Here is a 19,563-nt window from a genome sequence, read left to right as displayed (position 1 = left end):
GTATTGACTCTGAGATAAGAATACCCGTCAGGATAAATGATGCCTGATTTTTGTCTTGCTTTTTTTGCATCCATTACTAATGTTAAAAATATAGAGATAGAATATCTTTAAATTAGATATATTAATTAATCAGATATTACTGAAAAAACAAGAATTTCTGTGGTATTCTTTTGTTTTTTTTTCAGTATCTGATTAATTAATCTATCTAATTTAAAGATATTCTATCTCTATATTTTTAACATTAGTAATGGATGCAAAAAAAGCTAGACAAAAATCAGGCATCATTTATCCTGACGGGTATACTTATCTCAGAGTCAATACATATAAGAAAAAAGATGGGACCTCTACTACGTAATTACACAATTTTACAAGAAAAATGATGAAAGTTAAATGATTAAATAATTATTATTTTCCAGACTCTTGAAATGCTCATTAAAAAAAGTGTGTCCTGGTAGAGGCAATGTTTATTGTAGCTTAATGTGAAAGAACATATATGTACGATTCTACAGGATCAATTCGGATTATTCTTTTTACAATATTTAATATTCATATTTAAACGAATTTCGCATTAAGCATAAATATAATTACAATGTAAATTTTGCAGTAATCGGAAATTTTAGATAATAAGAATAGAACTACAAATCAATCTGTTCACTTTAGCCATGCTTTATGAAATAGGTATTGTTTCAAAATATAATACAAAGAATATTGACAAATATATTGTAAGTGCTAAACATACAGCTACAACGAATAGGCTCAATATTAGCTGTTTAAACTTATAATAATCTAAATTTATAATTCATATCTTTGTAAGCTCATATCAAAATCAATATATGCCTCTTCTCATACTTAAAGAATATTGTAATCTCGTTGATACTAAAAAATTTGGATATCTTTTTTTTTTTAAGTATAACATCCAAAGATTACAGAATAATGAGATCTGTGCTATCACTTTAATATATATTACAGCAACTGCTTCCAAATTAGTGCGTTCTTCTTATGCAAAAACAACCATCCAATTTTTTTTAAGTGTAGTGATTAGCTACGCTGCCAACATATATTCCTTCATCTATATTATAGTTATAACATCTTCATGAACATTTTGTTAGATAATAGAAGAAATTAGTCATTTTCAGACTATCCTGCTCCTGTTTTTAAATTTGGTAGGTACACAGAAGTGGAAATAAAATTTGACATTACGGAGATAAGCAGAGATAAGTCAGGCTGCAATTCGAATGTCAAGTATAAATAGCTATCGATATCCTGATCTCTATTAAATAAAACTTTTGATCAATCTTTTTCCTTCCCTCTTATTTCAACTACACCTCAGTAGCTCTTGTTGATTTCTCCTACACTTATCGAGACATTACTACGAGCTCTGTATATGAAAAGAAAAGAATATAAAACCTTTACGTTAAAAGGAGATGGTTTAATAGAAGATATATAAGAAGTAGTGTGGTTTGTATAACATAAACTGCGTGCAATTACATTATGTAGCAACTGCTTACTTTGACGAAAGTCTTGCACATGGCAAAGTAATATATTAGTTATTGGTTCGCTGCTTCCTCATTGCTAAGAAATTTGTGTAACTATAATACTCGATCGCAGCATAGCTCATTGTATCCTTCAATCACAAATAGTTTTTTCTACCTGCAAAACGAAATTATTGAACATTAAAAGTGTTCATTGAATAAGTAATTTATCCATAGTATCATCAGTAGTGCAATTTTTTTGAAGTAAAACACATTTTTACCATTTGTGAAGGAAACTTCCATATTGTATATATTGCAGGTAGGCTTAATTACATGAAATTAATAAAACATATAACGATACTTTTTTTTGTCCTATTGCAGAATATTTTGAAGTCAAAGTCTCAATTAAAGTTAGTAGACATAGAGCTCCCTTTTATTCATGATAAATATATTAGAAATTAATCCAATTAATCTGCAATATAAAACAAAGAATCAATTTCTTTTAAATTAAGAAACACTTACTTTAATAATAAAGTAAAATACTTATCTGATATTCGTACATTGTAACTATATGTACGGTTACAGAAGTTACGCAGCACATTAACAAGCCATAGACATCTTTACAGTAATCCCATAGAACTGATTATTATTTCCCTCTACTGTAAGAATGTCAACTATCTTTCACTTTTTAATAACTTGATGAATCTCCTTCGTAATGAAAGGCATAAAATCTGTAAATTAAATGATTTCAAACCTTAACGTATTAGTAGTGTTTCCTTACTAAGAAAGTAGTTTTTACTTAATATTTCCTCCTTCGATTTCATCTATTCCTTAAATTTTCTAACTCAAAGAATCGTTTTATATTTAGGCAAAAACAGAGCATCCTTTATTCCAGTATATTAAATTCAATACTTCCTTCAAATCGTGTTAATTATACACATTAAAAAGAAATACAAAGTACTTATTCGACTTTCACTTTCTATATAACCTGTTCTGGTCGCAAGCTGTCATTCAAATGTAAACACGTAATTCATAACCAAATCAGTACGAAACTGTCTCTTTCCCATGGAGCAATTTCTTATATCTGTGCGCATGCGCCTATATTCCCCCAAATCAATCATTTTCATATTATCGATAGAAAGCATACGCCATTCAGAAAATTTTATAGGACCAAATGCCGGGTACCATATATTTTACAGTTTATATTAATGAAAAGAATATATAAATGTCACTAGTTTACCAGGGAAAGAGCCATAATGCAAAGATGATAGTGAGAGTAACACCTAAGAAAAAAGTGGATTTAAAGGTAAATTTAGAAACAAATTTTTGAAAGCGAAAGGCTTTAATGTGATATTGGGTATATGATGTTGAAAATATAACTCAAACAGTCATTGAATCCTATGTTAAATGCCTCTAAAAGTGTAATTATGATAAGAACTCATCATTGTAATATTTTGTATTATATTTAATAGATTAATAAATTAATATCTCGAATTGAAGCTTTACATTATGGAACGATGAGAACATTGGAAAATGTTTTATTAGATTGAATTAGTTAAAAGAATTTTTAGTTTTAATTCCTATATTCTTACAAAACGTTTTAAGATCCCACAAAAAACAAGCTTTGCTTGTAAAAAAAGGACGGCAAGTACATAAGTCGTATCTAGTATGATTAATATATAGTAATATAAAATATTTTAATTAAAAAAAAGTAGTGAAATCCAAATGTTAGGCAAGTATAAATTTTTTCCATGGCGAAAATTGAAATTTAGAAAAAAGTAAATAGTAATACAAAAATTACTTGCCGGGCCCGTAATATTCATGTGTAAGTTGCTATCTTGCAATATAAGCATTGCTTCTCGTAAGTTAAAAATGTGGCTATTTAATACGATTGCATACAACGGGCCTGGCAAGTAATTTTTGTATTACTATTTACTTTTTTCTAAATTTCAATTTTCGCCATGGAAAAAATTTATACTTGCCTAACATTTGGATTTCACTACTTTTTTTTAATTAAAATATTTTATATTACTATATATTAATCATACTAGATACGACTTATGTATTGCCGTCCTTTTTTTCAAGCAAAGCTTGTTTTTTGTGGGATATAGCTTTCACTATGATGTAATTCTACCAAAATTCAAATTAGACGTAAAACTTTTGTATACTGATAACGATAGTTTAATTTATGAGTTTAAGTGTGAAAATATTTACGATTTCATTCGAGAAAAAATAGATTATTTTGATACAAGTGATTATCCTATTAATAATAAATATAATATACCTTTGGTTAATAAAAAAGTAATTGGTTTAATGAAGGATGAATGTAACGGTAATTTAATATCAGAATTTGTGGGACTTCGATCAAAAATGTATGAATATCGAATCAACGGTGTTAATAAGGATAAAAAATGTATTAAAGGTATTAAAAGCTATGTTGTAAAAAATATAGAATTTGATGATTATATAGATTCTTTAAAAAATTTCAATACATTAATATGTAAGCAAAATATAATAAGGTCAAATTTACATAATGTCTTTACAATTTGTGAGGAGAAAATAGCGGTAAGTCCATACGATGATAAAAGATATTTAATAGCAAATTCAACTGATACATTACCATGGGGTCATAAAAATGTAATACAAGTAAATTATGAGAATTAATAAAACTTTTTATTTAAAAAAGACATTTTGATTACAATAATAATTACAATACGTTATTTTTATTAATCCACGAATTATGGTTTGAATTTAATCCTAACCATTTTACAAAAACTTTATTTCCTTTTTTCCGTAATACTTTTTCTACTAAGTATACATCAGGATTTGCAACACTATGTAGTTCATACTCGTAAAATCCACCTGCTATTGATTGACCAGTAGAATCCTTTAATAAATATGTTATTGGATTTGTTCTTTGAACTTTTTCTATTCTAAATACTTCTGTTGTCCAATTCGGTGTATAACCCTTATTAAATAAATGTTTATATTTACTTATACGAACAGCATCGCCAACTTTATACTTTGCCTGTGCAGCTATTTTTATGAAATTATACACATTTTTCAATAAATCTTTTTCTCGTTCAATTGTTACACTTTGTGGAGACATACCAATAGTTCTGTGCTTACGATTGTTGTAATCTTTAACTAGATTTGACAGTATGTTCAGCCATTGATAATTTCCATTAAGCGTAAACATTTTCCACATACTGCTCTTCAATGTTCTATTGAAACGTTCAATTACTGATGCTTTAAGTATACTATACGTTGAATAATGATTAATTCCATGATGTTTCATTAGTTGTTGAAAATTTGTATTGTAAAATTCTGTCCCATCGTCAGTTTGCAAATTTTTTGGTTTTCTCTCTTCTAAAACTTTGGAAAATGCATGAGTAACATTTTTCCCACTTTTAGTTTTAATTGGTATAGCCCAAGCATATTTTGAAAATACATCGATAATTGTCAATATATATTGATGATTTTTATTAATTTTTGAATACAATCGCATATCCACTAAATCAGCTTGCCACAAATCGTCATATCCATGAACAATAACTCGTCTTCTAATAAAATTTTTTCGTGCTGGAGCATGTAATTCATCAACAAATTGTTTTTTTTCTTTACTCATTTCTGTTTTCCCTTATCCAACAGTTCGTGTAATTTTTTCAATAATTCTTCAAAATTACCAGGTTCATTCTCTGGAGTAACTGAAGGTACTGTAGGAATTGGTGGGAAGTTAGGTTTTATAGTAAGGTTTTTTTGGTCTTTCATTCGTTTAATTTCCTCGGCTAATGTATTTATCATACTTACACCAAAATCCATTTGTTTCTTAATTTCACCTTTGATATCATCATTTAGAGCTTTAACGTCAGTTTTTAATTTATTAATATCTTTCAAACTTTTATTTGTATCCTTATTAAAAGTATCATGTAATAAGTCTATTTTTTTTATTTCATTATTAACATAATCGTTTATAGTTTTCATTTTATTTTCCAAATTTTCAAATTTATTTTTTTTCTGTTCAAAATATTTGTTAAATTCATCAATTTGATTGCTTAAATCCACTATTTTAATTTCATCCTTAAAATTTTGACTCAAATATCTAACATTATTCTCTAATTTTTCAATTTCACTCTTCTTTCTGTCAAAGTCCTCCTCGAATTTTTTCATTCTATCATTCAAATTCAACTTCTTAATTTCAGTCTTCACACTCTCGCTCAACGATTTCACACTACTTTCCAACTTCTCAATTTCATTTTTCTTCCTACCAATATCTTCCTCGAATTTTTTCCTCTTATCATCCCAATTCATATTTTTAATATCACCTTGAAGCTTTTCGCTCAATAATTTCACACTTTTCTCCAACTTTTCAATTTCACTCTTCTTCTTGCTAAAATCTTCCTCAAATTTGTTCCTCTTATCGTCTAAATTCAAATTTTTAATGTCACCTTGAAGCTTTTCGCTCAATGACTTTACACTATTTTTCAATTTTTCAATTTCATTTTTTTCCCCGTTAAAGTGTTCTTCGAATTTCTTCCTTTTATCGTCCAAATTCAAATTTTTAATTTCACTCTTCACACTCTCACTTAACAATTTTATATTATTCTCCAATTTTTCAATTTTGCTTCTCTTCTTACCAAAGTCTTCCTCAAACCTCTTTATTCTATCATCCAAATTCAATTTTTTAATTTCACTCTTGACACTGTCACTCAAAGATTTCACACCAATCTCCAACTTTTCAATTTCACTCTTCTTCCTTTTAAAATCCTCCTCAAATTCCTTCCTTTTATCGTTCAAGTTTAAATTTTTAATTTCACTCTTAACACTCTCGCTCAGTGATTTTACATTACTTTCCAATTTTTCAATTTCGCTCTTCCTATTGTTAAAATCTTCCTCGAATCTTTTTCCTCTATAAACTAAATTTAGGTTTTTAATTTCATCTTGAAGCTTCTCGCTCAACGATTTTACACTACTCTTCAATTTTTCAATTTCACTCTTTTTCCTATTAAAATCCTCCTCAAACTTCTTCACTTTATCATCCAAATTTAATTTCTTAATTTCACTCTTGATATTATCGCCTAACGTTTTCACATTAATTTCCAACCTTTCAATTTCACTCTTCTTCCTGTCGAAATCCTCCTCGAATTTTTTCTTCTTCTCATCCAAATTTAATTTCTTAATTTCATTTTTAACACTATCACTCAACAATTTCACATTACTCTCCATTTTTTCAATTTCACTCTTCTTCCTGTCAAAATCTTCCTCAAATTGTTTTGCTTTATTTTTCAAATCAAGTTCTTCTATTTCATTTTTTACTTTATCATTCTGTAATTGTACATTAGTAGTTATTTTATTAAAATCATCTAATTTTTTCTGCAAATTTTCATTGAAATCCTTTATTTTTGTATCCAAATCAATTTTTTGAATATTATTTGAAATTTCCTTCTGTAAAAATACTTTATCAATTTTTGTTGGATCTTCATTATTTTCTTTTTTTTTAACTTCTGTATCAACATATGATTTTGTCACTGCATCTGTATGGTTTAATGGTTCACCTAAATTTATAATTCGTCTTTTGTGTGCATCATATTCACCTCCATTAATGTTTAAAGATTCATTTTGATTTGCTGTTCCTACAATAGGATTATCTATTCTAGGTCTTTTTCTTGACACTGAACGATAACGGTATCGTTCATTTAGAGATTTACCAAACACATCGATGGTCATCGTGATACTGATTGAAAATGTGAAAATTATTTTAATTTATTATAAATCCAGCCTCTTTAAGCTCCTCAATAATAGATATTATTTCATTTTGATGTGAATTGTTTCCTGCAGTTTGTGATGCAAAGAGTAATCGTAGTCGATCAACAAGTTCATTAGGATCATCCCACTGAACATAATCAATGTTATTGTTTCTATTGAGCAGCATACTGGGAGAAGTAACCTATAAACATTGCCCTTTTATTTTAGAAAAAAGTGGTTTTATAATAAACATATTGTTATGTACATAGAATAAACATACATAACTCATTGCTACAATAAGCATTATATAATTAATATTATTAATATTATTATCATTTAAAGATATAATTAATAACTCTAAATCTATCATGATTATATTAAAATATCAATAGCCTCATTGTAAAGGAGAGATACTCCTAAAAGCGACAAATTCCTAAATGTAATACGAAGCGCCAGACGCAGCTCGTTCACACAGTCGCCAAGGCTAAGTCCCGACACGTGGCAAAATGCACTTCGAAGGCAGTCGAATGTTCTAGAACAATGACGCATTTGACCATTGGGACCCGCAAATGTTACCATATAAGGTAATGTTTGACGCTGCACTTTGAGGGTAGGAGCCCCAAACGTGCAGCCCCAAAAATCAGTTCGAGTCAAAAGCTAGAAGGAGCAAGTCGAGTCTCCTAGGACCTTCAGTCCTCTTATCTCTTAAACTTATCCAGGCAATCCCTTGTCTCTTAAAACTATAATTATCTAGCTCATAGCTCTGGTTATCAATTTGTATAAAGAAGAAACATTGTAAATCAAACGTCAATAAACTTTATTATACAAAAGAATTTCGAGTTTGTCGTGAATCAGCGATAGAACCACAACAAACTGGTGGCAGCGGTGGGATCCGTTGACTGGTGAAGATCAAACCTACATAAATCTTCATCCCAAGGAAAATCAGGAAAATTTATTTCTCCGATCGACCAACCTCTACAAGGACGAATCGACGTGGATGATCATCGATACTCAACGAGACATCCGCCAACTTCGCCTTTCTCAGCAACGGAGCGACAAACCCACAACTTCGAGGTTCAACCCCGCATACTACCTCACGACTACAAGAAATCAACGACTGGAAACCAGCAGAACTTGCAGCCAGCCAACCAGTGAAAATGAGCTTTTGGTGAGTACGGTATCAATCATATCAGTAGCAATTTTATTTGTGAACATTGTAACCGCGAGCCCATAGCGTTCGTAAGTACTAAATTTTTTCCATGTACCGTAATCCCGATAATTTAGACCGAACTCAATCTGAACCCAGCTTAACTCCCTCGACACATAGTGTACCTCGACCAAATCGTGTTTCAATCTCCCGAGAGATAGACAGTTGCATCTCTCAATTAGGGAATAGAACTTTGCGTACTCTTAGGGAAACCGACGAAGGAACCCCATTTCGAAACGTAAATACGCGAAGACGGAATAGACTAACTATGGCTCACCGTGGCAACGCGAATAACGACGCCCCAGAATTAGATCATAGTTACACCGCGGAACGTCCGCCTGTCAGAATAGAAGACGCACCAACAAACACGATTCCTCTTGACGAGAGCATACCTCCTAGCGCCATAGATGCTGAAATTAGAAGATTACACAACAGCATAAGGCCCCGCGAAATTAGCGCAATTGAAGAAGAAAACACGAGACTGAGAGACGAACTCTCCAGGCTACGCCAAAATTTTAATAGGTTCCCCGCGAGGACCTCCACGGCAAGACCGGCACAAAGAACATCGTATGTGACTCCCTGCGAAAGACCTCGATACGTGCCAGATCTAGACGATGAGGAAGAAGAAGAACCTCACCACGGATATGCCTCCCTACATGTAACTCTCGGAAGAATCCCAAAATACAAAGGAGACCCAGACGAGCTAGAACCGTTTGTGAATTCTATAGTTATGGCAAATCAAAATCTACACCCGTTAGATAGAGACGAATTTCTACGGCAGGTTAGATTCACAATACTAAGAGGCAAAGCTTATACTGAAACTAAGCACAACGTAATCGAAAACATCGAACAACTAATACGAGAATTAGAAGAAGCGTTCAAACCCCGACGGTCTACCGCGACCCTCCAAAATAGTTTAAATCGATGCCGACAAGGAAAAGATGAATCGGTGCGATCCTATGCTTCCCGACTAGAAGATATATTATCAGGTTTGAAAGAAAGATGCATCACGCCAGCAAATGATCCGGCTAAAAACGAAGCCATAGAAGAATTGTTAACGCAACAAGCGAAGCATCAATTCATAAAAGGATTGAATTTTAAACTCCAAGTTATGGTAGCATCATGCGAGAGCGCAACTTTCAGAGAATCAATTGCTATCGCAATCGATCGCGAATCCTTGACTCGCTCCGACGAAGAGTACAGAACTCAACAGGGCTCGACTCATGGCAGACGCGATCACCAAGGACAACAACGATCCTCCGGACAACGGAATAATTCGCACCTCCATTGCAAACGCTGCGATAGGAAAGGACATGTAGCCGAAAAATACTACGCGAGACTTAGCAACGCAAAACGGACTCAGAGTCACTCATCTTCTGTTAACAAAGTATCCACCTCTTGCAATTATTGTAAAAAACCAGGACACACTGTCCAAGAGTGCCGCACCCTAAAAGCAAAGCGAGAAAGAGAAGCTCAACAGAATGCCAATAATTCAGAGCAGCCAGTTAACGAAAACTTGAATCGACCAACACCTGTAGGAAATCTAACCGCTAATATGGTATTATGTACTCCCATAAAAAATCTGATCGAAGTACAAGCCGCTGAATTCATACGACCAGCAACCTTACTCTTCAATACTGGAGCCGATGTCTCCATAATTAAAATAAAAGTCCTGCGCAAGGAAACGATAGCTGACAAAACCCCGATTACGCTAACAGGAATAAGTGGAACACCTGTAAAGACGCTTGGATCAGTTTACCTACACGTAAAAGTCGGAAAATACACTATAACCCATAAATTTCAAATAGTACCAGACACCTTTTCGCTAATAGCCGACGGACTAATCGGTATGGATTTCTGGAAAAGAAACAGTTTCCATTATGAAAAGGACGTGTCCTTGACGATGCTGGGACACACCTGGCCAATGAAACAAGTAGTATCACGCACGGTATCACTAAAACCGAGATCCCAAACACTAGTAGCCGCGTTAACAGATAGTAAACAAGACGGCATTGTAAACGGACACCAAATACTACCTGGAGTGTATATAGGTAACTGTGCCACTAGGCCAACCAACTCTACCTGCTGCGTCAGCATTTTGAACATCACGGAGAAAGAACTAGAGATACCCTTGCCTACAGTTGTGTTAGAAGATATCCCGAGTCCACCGACTCAGGGCGACGACCCTTCTGTACCCATAACCGTATACGCTGTCAATAACTGCGCCAGCGATCGACTCGCCCGGTTAAAGTCTCAATTAGAACTAAATCATTTAAATCAGGAAGAATTGCGCACTCTAACAGAACTCTGTGAGGAATACAATGATATATTTCACTTAGAAGGTGACAAACTCCTCACCACTGAAGCGGTAAAACATACCATTACTTTGGTAGAAAATACCAAACCTATCTTTAAAAAACCCTATAGGTTACCTGAAAAGCATAAACAAGAAATTGATAAACAAATTTCTCAGCTAGAAGCTGACGGAATAGTACGGCCGAGCCGAAGCCAGTGGAACGCGCCACTGCTCGTGGTACCCAAGAAACCCGATGCACAAGGAAATATAAAAATGCGCATCGTCGTAGATTTTCGCAAGCTAAACGAAGCTACTATAGGTGATGCCTATCCATTGCCAAACATCACCGAAATATTGGACCAACTAGGCCACTCGAAATATTTCACCACCCTTGACCTAGCCTCTGGATTTCACCAGATAGGCATGGCTGAAGAAGACAAGGAAAAAACAGCCTTCTCCACACCCCTAGGGCACTACGAGTACAACCGCATGCCCTTTGGATTGAAAAACGCGCCAGCTACGTTTCAACGTTTAATGAACACCGTATTATCCGGACTCCAAGGGATCCAATGTTTCGTTTACCTTGACGACATAGTAATTCACGCCCCTACTCTAATAGAGCACAACAAAAGACTGAAACAAGTGCTCATTCGACTGCGTGAAAATACTCTAAAGCTGCAACCGGAAAAATGCCGTTTCCTTCGCAAGGAAACTTGTTACCTGGGTCATATAATTACGGACAAAGGCATCTCTCCAGACCCAACTAAAATAGAAGCTGTAAAAAATTTTCCAGCACCCAAGAGCGTAAAGGACGTACAATCCTTTTTAGGCCTAGCAGGCTATTACCGAAGGTTCATTGACCATTTTGCTGACCTGTCGAAACCCATGACGAACCTATTAAAGAAAGGAGTGAAGTTCAACTGGACCTCCCTAGAACAATCATCATTTGAAAATCTAAAGGAAAGATTGACTACTGCACCACTTTTACAGTATCCAGACTTTCATCTTCCTTTCATTCTGACCACGGACGCCTCCAATAAAGCAATAGGAGCCGTGTTATCGCAAGGCGGGGTAGGCAAAGACCTCCCCATTGCTTACGCCAACAGAACGCTTAACAAGGCCGAAGTAAACTACAGCACCACGGAAAAAGAATTAGCAGCTATAGTTTGGGCTGTACAAAATTTTCGACCTTACTTATATGGTACTAGATTTACCATCATCACCGATCATCAACCACTTACTTGGCTTTTCAATGTAGAAAACCCAGGCTCCAGATTGATGCGTTGGAGATTAAAGTTAGCCGAGTACGATTACGAAATTAGATACAAACCAGGTACTCAGAATACAAACGCAGATGCGCTAAGTCGTATATACGTGACCACGCGCTCCAGAGCACGGCAAGCCGCCCCAAGGCCAACCGACTCAAACGAAGATGCAACCTCAGCTAACTCCGACGCCGAGGAAGAAACAGCTGATGAGAAATCATCGACCTATACTCCCACAATGGTAAGTCAAATCCTTTACGAGTATCACGATACTCCCTTCGGAGGACATGAAGGCGTAAATAGAACCCTGCAAAGAATTAAAATTAAACACGTATGGCCAAATATGAAAAAGGACATCGAAGAATACATAAAAAAATGTGACAAGTGCCAGCGCAATAAAACAGGCAACGTGAAACGTGCACCAATGCAGATAACAGACACGCCAGTAGAACCCTTCGAAAAGGTCGCCCTAGATATAATAGGACCATACCCTGCGACCAAACAAGGAAACAAGTATGCCTTAACCTTCCAAGACCTTTTTACAAGATACAGCATAGCCTTACCAATTCAAGACCAGTCAGCCTCTACTGTGGCACGACTATTCGTTGAAAGGATCATTTTTTCTTACGGGTTACCCCAAAAGGTTCTAACTGACCAGGGTACTAACTTTCTAAGTAACCTATTTAAGGACGTCTGTAAGCTATTAAAAATTGACAAAATACAGACCACGGCATACCACCCACAGTCAAATGGTGCGCTAGAACGGTCGCAACGAACATTGGCGTCGTACTTAAAAAACTTTGTCAACGAAGATTTAGATAACTGGGACGAATGGTTACCCTACGCCATGTTCACCTATAACACTACGCCACACACAGCTACAGGCCGAACGCCTTTTTCACTGCTATTCGGACGCGAGGTTGAATTACCGACCACGCTCAAATATCCGCCGCAACCTACGTATACATTTGAAGATTACTATAACGAGCTCCGCGAAAGAATTCGCTCAACGGGTAACATAATGAAAGACCAATTAATATGGGAAAAGGAAAAATCGAAGATCTATTACGATCACAATACACAAGAATCAAATTACGAAGTAGGAGACCAAGTATTGTTAAAGCGAGAAATGATTCTCGCTGGAAGACCGAAGAAATTGGAACCCCTATACGACGGTCCTTATACCATAACCGCAAAACTAAGCGAGTTAAATTATGAGTTAGCAGTGGGTAAAAAGAAAATCGTGACCCACGTCAATAGGCTAAAGCCGTATCACGTGTAGTTACCGACTCAACCACCCACACATACCATCCTCTCTCACCTCCTTTTCCCATCACCCTAATCAATTTCCTACTACAATTTACTCTTATAATTACTATTAAAATTAAATCAATTCTATATGCTACTACCACTAGAATTATCTAACCATAATAATTAAATTTTATGAATAATCAACCTTACCAATTTTTTTATATCAAAATCAACTCTTAAATATTTTCGTTACAATTAATAAGTAAAGCTCGATTCAAAAAAAAAAAAAAAAGGGGAAAGAGATATATATACATAATTTTAATCCCTAAGATATTTTTATAACTTTTCCCCTCCCTTATTATTATTAGAATTTCTCTAATTTCTCCCTCCTTCCTCTTGCCCTAACTATCTCTAAAACTTAAATATCAGGGAAAGGTACTAAAATTAGAAATTAGACATACATTTTAAATAAATTGAAATTTATTCAAGAACAAAGGAATCACCTCACCGTCTCTGACAATTGTTAAACAAAGAATTTTTTTTAATATAAATACATTTGTTTGAATTTTTAAGATACAAAAAAAAAAATTTTTTTTTTGGCTAAATTAAGCCATGGTATCGGAGGACATCATTTTCCTCCAAGGGTGGACCCGTCCACCCCTCAACCTGCTGGTTGGGGTACCCCCAACCACGGTAGGGCTCCACCCCGGTGTACTGGAGCCACCTTATCCCAAACAGGTCGAAGACGACCCAGAAGCTATCCTCCAGGCAGTCATAATCCCACTCGTGATGCCTCTGGATGCGGTCCGACTTTCGGCACATCCTCCGGAACTGCACCGCACCCACGTTGAAAATTATGACTAAATAAACAAAAGAAAAGGGATAGAAACAACGAAATTAAAATTAAGTAGAAACAAAAACTAAAACAAAAAAAAAGAGAGAGACACTCACCATTATCCAGCCTTAAGAAAAGGCGACGCCCCTGGCCGTCAATCTCCCCTCGGTCATACATATCCTTTCGCTTGTAAATTTGTACAGCCATGTCACTGTCGGTTTACGAACTTTGAGAATAGAAATGAAATTCCCCGTACGGAAACCACTAATATATAGTCCATTCCCCACTTCGCGCAAATTCACGCAAAAACGCTGACCCAATGTCTACGAACCAGACGCACCTTCGCGACCGACTAAAATAACTCCCAGTAAAAATTAAAAACTTGTTAAAATTTTTTCACATTAAAACTACACAATTAACCACACTTACCCTTTATTATAGGTGCATGCTGACCCTTATGGTCATAACGATCCACGGAAGCTCCCAGCAAGTCCAAAACATTCCCATCAAAGGTCAACCGGGACTATTTTATGAAAAATTCGGCACGGTCAATTTTTATAAAGAAAAATGGAAATTAGTGATAATCACCGACATAGTAGAATATCGCCAAAGACTCGCGCAACTAGACAAATTCCTATATGATCAAACCCTTTGCTACAAACAAGAAGGAAGAAAAATCTGTAAACACCCCGTTATTGATACCGTCTACAAGCTAGAGACAGCCGAAAAGAACCTAGACGAAATAGATGAAATAACATTACACCAAGAAAGAAACAAACGAGGACTAGCAAACGGAGTAGGATCAATCGGAAAAATTTTATTCGGAATAATGGACAGTAACGACGAAGAAGAAATAAATAAACATCTACAAAGCATAGACCAAACAGTAGAGACCAACAGAATAGCACTCTTAAAACAAATACAAATTATCGACCAAACTATAGAAACTTATAATAACACGATACAAAAAATAGATGCGAACGAAAAAATGCTGATGAAAACAGTACGTGATCTAGAAGCCCAAGCGGACGAGCGAGAAGCTCTATATAACATTAATCTTACATCCGAAGAATTAATGATAGACACGGAACACTTACTAAATTTCGTAATACAGGCGAGCCAAGGAGTAATAAATCCAAAAATTATTCGATATACAAAAATTCTCGAATACCTTAAAGATGCGATCCCTCACATCCCTCCTGGCACGCAATTCCCTTTTCCATTAGAAACACTAAATATACATTTAATTTCAAAACTAATGAAACCCACAATTTATACCAAAACCAACAAACTAATTGTAGTATTTCACATACCTCTAATAACGCCCAAAGAATTCGATCTCTTGCAAATATATCCAATTCCAATCCCTATTCGGAATTCTACAACATTACACTCCATAATAGATTTAAGACAGGAATACATAGCAATAGACAGCATTGCTGAGCACTATACAGAGTATAATGAAGACGAACTACAAAAATGTTATACGATAAAAGATAATTATTTCTGTCCAACGGATAAACCATCCAACAAAATAAAGACAATTAATCCATGCGAAATTGCATTATACTTAAAATACATAGATATAAATACGTGCGAGTATAAACTTATACATTTAGTGCAACCGATGCTAATTCCCATGAAAAACCAAGCCTCGTGGATATACTCCACACCGCGATTAGAAATTGTAGAAGTAATCTGCAAACAAAAACCTACTTATAATATAGAATTAATGGGCTCCGGAGTAATTAATTTATATAAAAATTGTATCCTAACAGCTACTGATTTTGTTTTGGAACCCGTACAAACCTCCAAGCCCAACAAACATAAACACTATATCCCGCACTATAATTTCTCTTTGAGAGCCATAGATCCTGAAAACTACGTAGCAGCAATCAACACAACCAAAATTCCCAGGCTGCATAACATCCTGAACAAGGTCAACGACCTCAACACGCTCAGCATCCAGTTAAAACAGCTGAAAAAGGATGTACAAAACGAAGACCTAGGACAACACCACACCTATCAACATATGGCCATCTCATATTCTACTACAACGTTAATCATCATAGGATTAACCATTTACATAGTCTGGCGATATCTTCACAGAAGACCAAAACCTAAGCCAAGACTCAGGTCAATACAGGCATTGCCATCCAATGCCATCGTAACAGATGACGCCGCCGCCCCAGCAACGGACGACGCTGCCCCGACGCACATGATCATCGTCACACCTGAGCAAGCAGTAAACCTTCAATACAACCCCGATTATTAACCACCCACCCTCTTTTTCCAGGAGGGGAGGGGTGTTATGTACATAGAATAAACATACATAACTCATTGCTACAATAAGCATTATATAATTAATATTATTAATATTATTATCATTTAAAGATATAATTAATAACTCTAAATCTATCATGATTATATTAAAATATCAATAGCCTCATTGTAAAGGAGAGATACTCCTAAAAGCGACAAATTCCTAAATGTAATACGAAGCGCCAGACGCAGCTCGTTCACACAGTCGCCAAGGCTAAGTCCCGACACGTGGCAAAATGCACTTCGAAGGCAGTCGAATGTTCTAGAACAATGACGCATTTGACCATTGGGACCCGCAAATGTTACCATATAAGGTAATGTTTGACGCTGCACTTTGAGGGTAGGAGCCCCAAACGTGCAGCCCCAAAAATCAGTTCGAGTCAAAAGCTAGAAGGAGCAAGTCGAGTCTCCTAGGACCTTCAGTCCTCTTATCTCTTAAACTTATCCAGGCAATCCCTTGTCTCTTAAAACTATAATTATCTAGCTCATAGCTCTGGTTATCAATTTGTATAAAGAAGAAACATTGTAAATCAAACGTCAATAAACTTTATTATACAAAAGAATTTCGAGTTTGTCGTGAATCAGCGATAGAACCACAACAATATATTTATCTCCTCTACTACTTTTAATGTGTTCACCGGGTATATGACCTCGTCTATGTGCACTTGTATACTGTAATATATCTTTATATTGTTTTAAATCTTCATCGTTATAGAGTGTCTCATTAGGTTTTTTTATTAACAAAAGTTCAAATAATCCTTTAGTTCCTTGATACTTTTTTTCACCTACTGTTATAACATCATTGGAATCAATATGAAAGATTTTATTTCCCAAATATAATTTATTATCACGAGGATCGGTGTATATACCAAAAACATCATCAATTGTTTCATGTTGTCCTAGAAGTAGTTCTCTTGCATAAGCTGATTGTATTGTAGCATATTGTTTTGAAACAGGTAATTCATCCATTGATATATATTCCATGGGCAATGATGTTTCTTCTTCAATCGTTTGATTGTTAAAACTTTCATTTAAATTAATTATATTATCGTTTGTAGGAGATGTATCATGTAAATTTCGATTTAATTCAATTGCGTTATTTGCTGAAGTATGACGATTTGTATTTATTTCTTCTGAATTAAAATTAATTTCACGTATTTTTTTCAACGGAACTTCCTTTATTGGAGTAGATGACTCTGGATGAATCCTCTTCAACGGACCTTCTTTTATTGGAGTAGATGTTTCCGAATGGATTCTCTTTAATAAACGTATTTTTTTTCTCGGTTCCATTTTCATTAATATTTTATCTTCATCTGTTGTATTAACTATTTTCTGTAGTGGTTGAATAATAGGTTCTAAACTTTTAATAACTTTCATCCTATCTTCTTGTTGACCCATCTTCAGTGCTCGATGTTTTTTTCGTATTGATTTACTAGCATTAACAATTGCTTTATTCACTTTCTCTACCTGTTTTAAACTTCTCATGTTTTCACTACCACTTTTGTTGGTTTGTTTTTCCATGATGTGTTGTCTTTGCCACATATAATATAACTAACTTCAAATAACCACATCATGTACGTTTTAATATTTTTGTCATGTGACACTCTCTATTCTCTCTCTCTCTCCATTTTTATTTGATAATTATAAATTCATCAAAACCTTTACGATATCTTCCACTATTGAATTGACTATCCTTGTCAATTACCAAAAAACCACATTTTGGTTTTCAACATATTGAGCATAAATCAGAAAAATTTTCAAACGACATATCATTATTTACATGTTCATTATAAATATGACGTAAATTTGTATTATCCTGATTGAATATTAGTATAAAATTTGCATTGTCACGAATTAAATGTTTAGGAATTTTAGCATAAGTCTGACAAAGATAAAAACAATCAATTTGAGAATGTCTACCCATCGAAAAATATTCCCGAATTATTGATTGGTTATCACAGGCTACATCGTCAAAGATAAAAATAGAATTTTGCATACTATCATTAACAGGAATAACATCTATATTGTTGGTAAAAGTATAATAATTAATTATATCTTTTAGATTATTAAAAACATTTTGTATGAAACAATATTTTGGTTGATTTAATGATTTAAAATAAACATACACATGCTCAAAGCGTAATCCGTGAGGACTGAGAAGAAGTGTAAGAACTGCATTAGTTTTACCACAATTTGATGGACCACATACTAATGCTCTGATAGTATTAGGTAATAATATTCCATGTCTTCGTTGTTCTTCTGCACTTGTTGAATATTTATTATCTAAATTATAAACTGATATTCGTAGATTTTGCTTTATAAAATTCATTTTTACTTTATACTACAATTCCAGGTTAGTTGAGGGGTATATTTAGAGAATGCACTTAAGAGAGTGAGTCAGTCAGTTTATATCATGATCATAATAGTGATTGATTCTCGTATTGGTGATTTGACAGAAGAGGAATTAAAGTATGTACCAAAGGTGATTCTTACAAAATATTATTCACATGAAATACAATATTTGTGGAATCGATTACCTTTTTTTTTTTTTTTTTTTTTTTTTTTTCCGACGCTTTGCGAGGTAGGGGGAAACTTCTTAAAGCCTTACGGCTTGTTAAGTACCTCCGGCGGCCGATGTTTTGGCCAGAGGTTATGTGGGATTCTAACCCACCAAAACCCCCTACCTGCCCCCCTACCCGGTACCAAGCATAGCTTATAACATCAGGTAGGAGGGTATACGCTCTACTCTACGACCGTATGCGGTCATCCCAAGACAAACAAAAACCCCAGACTCTACCCCACCCCAGAGGAGAGAGCAGCAGACTCCTCAGCTCGGACTCTACTGTCCTTGGAGGTGAGGACCCTAACCGAGAAGCTGGAAAATGCATTCCAAGCTCTCGGCGTACTCGTAACATGGGACACAAGGGTCTCCACCTCCAACGAGGGCACACCTAAAGCATCACAGAGTTCTGCTCTTTCGCATTCCCACAGGGGACACCACAACAGCGTGTGCTCCGCCGTATCCGCGACCGGATTCGGGGAGCACCAGCAGTCGGGAGTCGCCCTGCGGCCCACCCTCGCGCGATGACTCATGAAACTACCATGCCCCAGGAGCATCTGGGAAACATGGTAGTTCAAGCTTCTACAATTAGCAGCCAGCCAGGACCGGA

At 34.9% G+C, this 19,563-nt stretch overlaps 1 protein-coding gene across 1 annotated transcript; it reads right to left on the bottom strand.

Moving 5' to 3' along the window:
• Positions 1–5,096: 5,096 nt before the first annotated feature.
• On the bottom strand, positions 5,097–7,199 carry LOC136783579 (putative leucine-rich repeat-containing protein DDB_G0290503). Its single transcript, XM_066743834.1, has 2 exons — positions 6,930–7,199; positions 5,097–6,845 (listed from the first exon to the last, which is right to left on the bottom strand). The coding sequence occupies exons 1-2, from the start codon at positions 7,197–7,199 to the stop codon at positions 5,097–5,099; spliced, it is 2,019 nt and encodes a 672-aa protein (XP_066599931.1).
• Positions 7,200–19,563: the final 12,364 nt, after the last annotated feature.

The sequence above is a fragment of the Prorops nasuta genome, unplaced genomic scaffold (genome assembly GCF_024137725.1).
Source record: "Prorops nasuta isolate Cenicafe-Biocafe unplaced genomic scaffold, Cenicafe_Pnas_1.2 PNAS00034, whole genome shotgun sequence".
Taxonomy (NCBI): domain Eukaryota; kingdom Metazoa; phylum Arthropoda; class Insecta; order Hymenoptera; family Bethylidae; genus Prorops; species Prorops nasuta.
The sequence above is the reverse complement of the archived record's forward strand: the minus strand, read 5'-3'. Positions and strand labels throughout refer to the sequence as shown.

Bases quoted from the DNA above. Each gene is read 5' to 3' on its own strand.
- LOC136783579 (XM_066743834.1), bottom strand. From the start codon at position 7,199: ATGACCATCGATGTGTTTGGTAAATCTCTAAATGAACGATACCGTTAT. The intron at 6,846-6,929 runs GTATTTTTACAG...GAAAATTTGCAG, and splicing joins ATCCAACAAAAATTGATAAA to AAAAAATTAGATGATTTTAA.